We start from the raw sequence: 9,665 nt of genomic DNA, 5'->3' as shown, positions 1-9,665 counted from the left end.
GAGACATAGTAATATAAATAAAGCACACAAAGTGTATACGAATGTCATGCATACATTTAAAGGCACAGGAAGCCTTTCTTTGAAAGAAGGTAACAACTCTAAGGCAACAGAAGAGTCCTGATTGCCCATCTTAGCCTTCTAATTCCAGCACATTCTTATCCCAATCGAGATATGGGCATGCTCTTTTATTTGTGTGCCAATTCAGGCACACTGACTTTGTGCAGACTCAAGGGAAAAGGGAGCAATCCCAGGGTGTCCCCATTTCTTGAGTCTGGCTTGCGACCCTGCTGATAAAAAGTCTGGCCAGATTACGGTAAATGTTGGCCACCTTACACCGCACTCTTAAGTACACATAAAAGGATGTGGGTGACACTGTGGTCTAAACCACTGAGCCTATTAGGCTTGCTGATCAGAAAGTTGGCAGTTCAGGGTGAGCTCCCGTTGCTCTGTCCCAGCTTTTGCCAACCTAGCTGTTCGAAAGCAAAGCAGGGCAAGTAGATAAATAGGTACCTCTGTGGCAGGAAGGTAAACGGTGTTTCCGTGCGCTCTGGCACTCGTCATAGTCCTCCAGCGGTTTAGTCATGCTGGCCACATGACCCATAAAGCTGTCTGCAGACAAACGCTGGCTCCCTCGGCCTGAAATCGAGATGAGCGCAGCAGCCCCATAGTCACATTTGACTGGACTTAATTGTCCAGGGGTCCTCTACCTTTTACCTTAAGAATACATACTAGAAAGCAAGTCCAAATGAAATAAAGTGTGCCTTTCTGGGTGAGTATGTGTCGGCCTCTGCGGCTTAGGGTGAAATAGCCACCCAATCCCAAGCAAGCTTGCTTAAAATGCAAGCCCCATTGGACCAAGTCTAGGATTTCCTCTCAAACAGGACGACGAGGAAGTCCCCAAAATTCAGCAGGGCTGGCTTACCCTTCTGCAGTAAGCATATTATTATCATAATTCTATTTATTACCCCGCTTTCAACAGCAGGTCCCAGGGTGGGTTACGATTTAAACCTCAAATTTAAAAGCAGTTAAAAACAGATTGCACTCACAGGAATAGGGAGGGGCCCTGAAAACATGCACCCCAGGTGTCAAAGGTGTAAAGAGGTGCATCTTCTGCATTCTCCGAAAGCTGAAGCAGGCAGATGCCCCTCTGTGGGGAGGGAATTCCACAACTTAGGGGGCTGCCACAGAAAAGGCCCTCACCTGTGCCACCACCCCAGAGTTTCTGAGGGACATGGAGCTACCAACTCCCCTCCTCCCATGCTGAGCTTAACACTGGGGAGGGTCTGTAGGGAATGAGATGGTCTTTCAGAAATAAGGTGGAATGTGGGCGCGCTTAATGTCATTTGGGCCTTTACAGACCCTCCCATGTGTCTCAATTTCCTAGGGACAGTCCTGGATTTACAGAAGCCACCCTGATTTCTGATTTGATCCCAGAATGCCCCGCATTTCCTTCGGACTTCCCCATTTCCACCAGAGAAATGTTGGAGGGTCTGGAATCATGCAGCTGCCTCACCCAAGGAGATAAGTAACTATACAACCTTTAGATGACATCTGAAGGCAGCAGTTTTTTGGTGTTTAATGTTTTATTGTGCTTTTATATATGCTGGAAGCTGCCCAGAATGGCTGGGGCAACTCAGTGTGTGGGGTATAAAATAATAATAATAGAATAGGAGGTCGCTGTTTTCATTGAGGAAATGAAAGGACAACTTGAATTGGGCCCAGAAACAAGCTGGCAGGCTATGATTCGGAAATAGTCTATGTATGTAAGACATTTAAGTAAATTTCCTGACAGCGCCACCGCCGGACTTCTTTTAAGAGTAAACAAGGCTAGATGGGCTCCAGCTGTAGGCTGGAGGGGCCCGGGCCTGCACCCACCGCTCCTAGGCAAGAGTGGCGCATCTTGGAAAACAAATTTGCAAAGTTGAAGCAGAAAAAGATGGGAGGCAGGCAAGCAGGCGGGTGTTCGCACCCTCGCGAAACTTTTCCCTTCCCTTGCAGCAGGCCGGCCTGTGGTGACTCTAGGAAGCACCGCCTTTTATTCCAGCGATTCGTCCCCCAGCTCCTACCAAGGTGAACTTGGGCAGCTGGCCGGCGGCGGAGTCCACACGGCCACCAGCACCGCGGTCGCTGCTGCTGCTGCCGCCGCCGCCCTCGCCCTCCCTTCCCTTCCCTCCATCGGGCCATGTGCCAGGGAGCTGCTGGGGCCGCGAGAGGAGGCGCCCCTGGCTGCTTAGCAGGCGGCCTCCATTGGCTGGAGAGCAGGGCTGCCGCTCACGTCAAGGCGGCGCCCAGCTCCTTTGCAAAGCTGCCTCCGCCGCTGCTGCTGCAATTGCAGGGAGAGGAGAGATGAGATGCTGCTGGTGCTGCCGAGGTTGCCTTCTGCACTCGCAGCGGCCGCAGCCCAGAGCTTGAGCTATGTGCATGATGATGCATGCAGCGCCGGCTTCTTCCCGCCCCATCCCAGCTGCACTGCTCTATAAGGGATTCCCGTTAGCCCAGCTCGCCTAAACGGTCCCCAGGTTGATTCACTCCTTTCGCTGGAGGGGGAGGGCGACGGAGGAGGAGAGGGGGCGGCAAGGAGGGAATGGGGGTGGAAAAGATGGGGGGAATGGCTGCCTCTGTCCCCTGCTCGGTAGCAGCAGCAGCAGCAGGCACCGCCACCCCCCTGGGGGCAGCAGCAGGCAAGTCAATGCGGCAGCTTCTCCAGTGAGGGACCAGCAGCGCAGTTGCAGGAGGCAGCGGCTGACCTGAGTGCCTGCGCGCGTGTGTCTCCTTGCTGCCTTTCCGCGCCTCTCGTCTCGCTTTGCAAAGGTGCGAGCTAGGGAGGCGTCTCTCTCCAACCCCCGACCGCCTCCTCCCCGGATGCCCTCTAATACTGTACTACGTCTCAAGCATGGGAGCGCTAACCAGCCGGCAGAACGCAGGAGTGGAAGAGGTGGACATCCCGTCTAATTCCATCTACAGATATCCTCCTAAATCCGGTAAGGCTTAGCCGGGATGGGAGGAGGAGCAGCAGCGGGGAGAGGCGAGGAGGGGAAGAGATCGGGGAACTAGCAGTGTGACGAAGCAAGGGCTGGACAGTTGAACTCCAGGCGGTAGCCGGGGGGAGGTCGCTGGATTTCGGCTTTGCACAAGCTGCCTGGGACGGGGGTGAAAAGCAGGACTTGCCTTTTACCGCACTGAAGCTGCTTCTTTGGGGGGGGGGGCGCAGCCAACGAGTTTTCGGAGAGTTTTGGTGTCAGTCGAAGAAGGTCTCCCATGCAAGTAGCTCGAGAAGGTCTGGCGGCCGAGAATGCGGGTTTCTTTCGCCTGGGTCGACCTCCTCTAAAGCGCTCCCGGTGGCATCTGAATTGAGATAGCAACATTCATGGCATCATGCTTGTTGGTAAAGAACCTTTAAAAAATACTAAGAATTCTGTGTTGTTGTTTTTTTAAAAAGCCGAGCCCAAATCCAATGAAGGATTGCAATTCCTTTTGGCTAGCTGTTCTATCTGCCTTTACTTGAGCAAAAAAACTCATTATGGTCCTGAATCGAGTTTTTTCAGCAGAGGAAAGTATTCCTCCTAAAATATCTGTGTCCTATGCCACCCCTTGGAGTGTGGTTTTCGTACTTGGTACCTGTATTGACATTTTCACATGCTTGTTTATATTCTAATTGCTGTTTGGAAATATCCCATCCATCCTGCTGTTTTTACACTATTGCTCATGATGGAATGTTTTCCAGTATTGATGGGACAGGGATACTGGGTTACTGAAGCCACACATGTAGCATTAGGTGGGATGAAATCAAAGTACGCTACTGTACTTTTCTCACTCTCCTACATATAGGTGTAGAACTTCATAGTCTGTAAGTTTCCTCCCTTTTTTAAAAAAGGAAGCTAGAGGTAATGGTAGCTAGGAGAGACAGGATAAAATTTATCTTGCATGCAATGTGTTGGGTAGCTGCTTTTTTTCTTGACACTGTTCCTGTGCCTTTAACAGTAGTCTGGCATGCAGAAATTATGACAGGTTAATTTCCATTTTTTTTAAAAAAAAAAAGGTTTTCCTGCTCCATTTTTTGTCAGGCAGCTATTAAAGGAAGGAGGCCATGTGCAAAGGAAGGTACTTAGGAGCTATTGTGCATAAGAGAGGATTTGAGCAGGTAGTATTAGCCACACAGGAGTTGGGAAAACATGTAAGTGCCAAATATTCTTCATCCTGCCTTTTAAAGGTGTATACTCTTTGCGTCTGATCATTCTGGTTCTGGGGTCCCCAGTGTACGCGCCAAGGCTCATCTGCCCTCTCTTCCTGTTGGCTTTTTTGTTGCATTTGGTTGGGTGGAGGGGCTTGCCTGTTTGAATGGGTGCTGCCTTCTTTCTTCTAGCTCATTTGTTTTGGGGTGAGTGTAAATACCTTGCCTGCTCAGGGGCGTTCTGAGCATCACCAGCTCTTCCTCATGTTAAATGGGTATTTTTTTAAAAAAAAGCCTGTGAGCCTCAAAAGGTTGTGGACCCTTAGGTACCCCTGCCCGTACGGGCCAGTCTTGCCAGACTCTAGGGTTGTGCGCTCATCTCACTCTATAGGCCGGGAGCCAGTGCTGTCCGCAGACACTTCCGGGTCACGTGGCCAGCGTGACATCGCTGCTCTGGCAAGCCAGGGCAGCACACGGAACACCGTTTACCTTCCCGCTAGAAAGCGGTCCCTATTTATCTACTTGCACCCGAAGGTGCTTTCGAACTGCTAGGTTGGCAGGCGCTGGGACCGAACGACAGGAGCACACCCCGCCGCAGGGATTCGAACCGCCGACCTTTCGATCGGCAAGTCCTAGGTGCTGAGGCTTTAACCCACAGCGCCACCTGCGTCCCTGTGGACCCTTACTGTAGTTAATTACACAGGAGAATGCTTTGCAAAAATGGGAGCAAAACTGTACTGCGCATCCTAGTAACTTGTAGTAGTTGCATTGAGACACTACGCTACACAAACAGATAGTTTCATTTCCTATTCAGTTATCAGCATTCTGAATGCAATCCTGTGCACACTTAGAAACCCATCCCGTGGACCTCAGTGGGACTTAACATTTGAGTAAAACTTGCATAGGGTAGCCTTTGCTTGATTACTTAAGATTAACTCCAGTTTCAGTCATTGGGTCCTGCATCTGAATACAGTGGTACCTCAGGTTACATATGCTTCAGGTTACAGACTCCACTAACCCAGAAATAGTACCTCGGGTTAAGAACTTTGCTTCAGGATGAGAACAGAAATCGTGCTCCGGCGGCACAGCAGCAGCGGGAGGCCCCATTAGCTAAAGTGGTGCTTCAGGTTATGAACAGTTTCAGGTTAAGAACGGAAACGAATTAAATATTTAACCCGAGGTACCACTGTACTTGTGCTTTAGAATGAAGGTGCCAGGATATCTTACTAATTATAAATGAAGGGTGTGGTCTTTTTTAGCTGCTTTGCCTATTTATTGCTGGAATTTTTAGAAAGGGAGCTGTGTATTTTTACTAATATTAGTGTAGCACACCAGGTTCCCTTGAAGTCATGTTTCTATTAATTATTTTTAATTGTGTGTTTTGAAGATTTAACTCCCATTGGGACAGTGTAATTCAAAACAAAAGGGGTTTGGTGCCCTCAGATACTCAGAAGGGCACCTATCTAACCCTTTTGTTTCTAGTCCCTAGTGAGCAATCTTTGGAGTCTAGGTGATTCCAGAGTTCTTGTTGAAGCTCTGCACTAAGTATATGGTTAGGAACGAGTAGTGACTGTGTATGACAGTACCAGGGGGCTGGGACTGGTGCAGAGGCCAGGGGACATGCCTAAAGAAGATGCAATCTATTGAGGCCTCATCATAACTGCTTCTTGCTTAAGCCCCACATTGTCTTACTTTCTTGAGTTCACTTGTCAAGGTCTGGGTAATAGTTGCTTTCATTTATCATTTCTCAGTTTAGTTGACATCCAAGACCTCATATAGAGTGCATGTTTACAGAAGTTGTGACCTTAGCTTTCACAATAGTTTCTCTTGGTGCTACAAACATGCTTGACTTACTTTTGAGTAAACATTCATAGTAGGGTTGTGTTGTGAGGCCTACTATGTTAAATAGGGCTTACTCCCATGTAAGCTTCTACAGAATTGCAGGTTTAGTTTGAATTTATATACACACTTAACCGGAAGTAAGCTACATTCATTGTGGCAGGATTTACTTCCAAGTCAACATGTCTAGGATTGGGTTGTATGACCTGAGCTTTCTGTCTGTTTCCTTGATCCTAGCTGTCATTTAATAGCTGCTGAAAATATCAAAAGCTGCCTTATATTGAGTCAGACCATTGGTCCAGCTAACTCAGTACAGTGGTACCTTGGGTTACAAACACTTCGGGTTACAGACTCCGCTAACCTGGAAGTAGTACCTCGGGTTAAGAACTTTACCTCAGGATGAGAACAGAAATTGTGCGGTGGCAGCAGTAGGCCCCATTAGCTACAGTGGTTTTTCACGAAGGGTTTTTAACCACTGCTCACTTCAGTGTTTATCAGGACCATTTCTCTTCCGTTCGAGTAACACAGAAGTTTGAAGTCCTTTGTTTTATTTAATTTTCAAATCACAACTTTATGACCTTTTAAAAAGGTTGTGTTTACGCTTGAAAATGATTTGTTTGGCAGTGGAGATTGTTAACAATAGGTGGTAATTTTGTTAAGCAGTTAGTTATCAAGTTAAGGTAAAAGAAAATGGGTCCTTAATGATGTCTCCATTGCCCAAATTACTTGCTGATTACCAGCAAGGACCTTCGCAGAGTCATTGTTAACATAAACTCGGTTTCTGTATTGAGAATACATGCCTGGCTTTTTCAGTAGGCAGAGCAGCTGGAATCGGTTTGCTAAAACATCTGCCTGGCTGTTGGCATTTAGCAACTTTTCTTCCACCAATTGGGACAGAAGGTGTTTTCTGAAAGATTCATAAGCATAAACAGATGATGCCTGCCTTTCCTTTAAGAATTTTTTTTTAAAAAAATGGCCACACATTGGTATGGTGCCCTTTCTGTGGAGTTATGCCTTGTCCTTGATGGGCTGAGTGCGGTGGGAATGGCCTTTCCGTTTGGGCCATCAATCTCTTTAACAGCTGCTGGTCGTTTTCTTATTTGTGACTAGTTTATTTTTTATAACAGAAAGCTTTTCAGCAGCAGCTACCTCTTGAAAGAAAGAGCCTTTGGTGTGGGGAGACGCATTCGGACGCATGAATAAGCATGCCAAGTGAACAGATCAGCAGTGTGCTTGGTGCTGTATAAAACACAGGCTGCGCACAGTTCCTGCCCAGAAGCTGTGTCTGCGATAGGTTAATAACACATCAACCAAGAACACATGAGCCTTTACACCAGGGGAGTGTGGCTCTCCAGGCCTGCTTACCTGGCCCTTGGGACACTCCTGGGACTACACCCCCTCCAACCTGCATCCTTCTCTGGCCCTGATCCACACCCTCCTAGAATGCTGGAAGGCACCCTTGAATTGTGATAGTGCCTCATGCTTGTCTGGATGAAGGATGGAGAGGTATGTATGTATTGTGGTGATAGTGGTGGGTATCACAGAATCGTAGAGTTGGAAAGGACCACAAGGGTCATCTAGTCCAACCCCCTGCAATGCAGGAATCTTTTGCCCAACATGGGGCTCGAACCCATGACCTTGAAATTAAGAGTCTCATGCTCTGTCGACTGAGCTAGGTAGAAACCTTTGCATTCTGCATATCTGCAATGTAGCCTACTGTGCGAAGGTCTCAGCCTTGGCCCCTGTCCACTTCTTTTGCCTATGGCCCTGCCCAGTTTTTCCTCTAGCACCCCCCCTCACCCCCGTCAAGGCTGCCCTCTAGGTAACGCAGCCCTCAAGCTAAAAAAGGTTTCCCACCTCTGCCCAGGCTGTGTGCTAAATCAAGTAAGATGCTTCAGGTGCCAAAGGGAGAGTGGGGATGGACTGCTACCTACCATTACCCACAGTCCTCTCCCGTCTAGTCTGACTGTGAAGCCACAAGGGTGAGGTTTATTTAGGGAGCATTGTTTTAAAGGAAGATGTTTTTAATTTACTCTACAGGGTGGGACGCTGCCAGTGAGGTGCTGAGCATCAGGTGCGCTGATGGCTGGCTGTGCCTAACTCCCCACAGGATGTGGGCTTGTTGGCAGAGGAGGGTTTAATCTCCCTAGGTGAGAGGTGGGGAGAAGGCGTCTGCATTGCCTCAGGTGGGAATGAGTGGTGTTTTTCTCCCTGCTTCTGTTTTATTGCGTGGACCTATTTTTCTCTGCATGATTATAGGTTGGTTAAACATTTGGGTGTTTTATTGAGGTCAGAATTAAGCGGCTGAAGTGATGTGCATATAAGGAAAGTGTCTCATTGGGGGGCGGTTCTGTTTTTTAGAATGTGTATGTGAATGATTACGTGTGCGTTTGTAATATTTATGATACTTTCATGATACATAATGAAATTATTTTTGTAACTATTTATTTTGATTTGTGTATGTTTTGCTTTGGTGGTTCTTTTACTTCTTTTGTACATCGTTCAGAGAGCTATTGATTGATTGTGTTCCTTAAAGTGTGGATTTGTTTATTAGTAGTACAGTATTGTTTTATATTTAAATGTGGAGTTTGCCTTACATTTCCCCCCCCCCCCATTGATTCATTTTTGCTGGGAAACATTTTGTTGAAATATGCTATGGCAAACTAAGAGGATGCACTGCGTATTTCTTACCTCAGAGCAGAATAATGTTGTGAGGTACCATACAGTAATTTGTGCTAGTAAATGAAGATCAAGAGGAAGAAGTAGAAGCATCTTAAGGTTAAAAACTTAGTTCATACTTGACTCTTACCTTATATGCCTTTTTGGTTTTTTTACTTTAAACATTTTAAACATGGCAACCTCCAGTATTTAATTGAGAAATTCTGACCCAGGGTTCTAAGCACACTTCTCTGCACTTCCCAAAATCCACCAAGATTGGTGGTGGTGTCAAAAAGAAAAAGTGAATAGATAAAGCATTGGGGTATATCAGCTAGGCATCTTCCAGATCTCATCTATCAGCAAGGAAGGGTACAGATTGGCTGAGAAGGTGGTCATGCATGCAAATGAAAGAGAACAGGGTGGCAACAGTTACTTTTGCCCTCCCCTTTGTGGCATACAGTCTCCCTCCACCCCCCAGTGTCCACCAAGGGTCATTTAGTCCAACCCCCTGCAATGCAGGAATCTCAACTAAGTACATAGCAGATGGTCATTCAACCTCTGCCTAAAAACCTCTAAGTCTGTTCCACTGTAGAAAAGCTCCTACTGTCAGAAAGTTCTTCCTGATGTTTTGTCAGAATTTCCTTTCTTGTAACTTGAATCCATTGGTTTGGGTCCTAGCTTCTAGAGCAGGAGAAAACAAGCTTGCTCCATCCTCCATGTGACATCCCTTTAGATATTTGAAGATGGCTATCATATCTTATAACAGTTTCCTCTTTAGTAGGCTAAACATACTCAAATCCCTCAACTGTTCATCTTAAGTCTTGGTTTCCAGACCACTGATCATCTTTGGTTGCCCTCCTCTGCACACATTCCAGCTTGTCAATATCCTTCTTAAATTGTGGTGCCCAGAACTTGATGCAGTACTCCAGGTGTGGTCTGACCAAGGCAGAATAGAGTAGTACTGTTACTTCCCTTGATCAGGACACTAGACTTCTGT

At 47.1% G+C, this 9,665-nt stretch overlaps 1 protein-coding gene across 6 annotated transcripts in view; it reads left to right on the top strand.

Moving 5' to 3' along the window:
• Window positions 1-1,928: 1,928 nt before the first annotated feature.
• RNF157 (ring finger protein 157) overlaps window positions 1,929-9,665 on the top strand; it is a 71,838-nt gene continuing 64,101 nt past the window's right edge. For 2 of the 6 annotated variants that reach the window (XM_077924235.1, XM_028716994.2), the window contains exon 1: window positions 1,930-2,981. In XM_077924235.1, the coding sequence (XP_077780361.1) occupies window positions 2,894-2,981 (88 nt within the window). In that variant the 5' untranslated portion in view covers window positions 1,930-2,893. Of the gene's footprint in view, window positions 2,982-3,072; window positions 3,386-9,665 lie in introns of those variants that run through there. The other 4 variants (XM_077924234.1, XM_077924233.1, XM_028716992.2 and 1 more) reach the window with 4 other exon arrangements.

This window comes from Podarcis muralis, chromosome 2 (assembly GCF_964188315.1).
Source record: "Podarcis muralis chromosome 2, rPodMur119.hap1.1, whole genome shotgun sequence".
In the NCBI taxonomy this organism is placed as follows: Eukaryota; Metazoa; Chordata; class Lepidosauria; order Squamata; family Lacertidae; genus Podarcis; species Podarcis muralis.
Note: the sequence above shows the minus strand (reverse complement) of the source record. Positions and strands in the feature narration are given on the sequence as shown.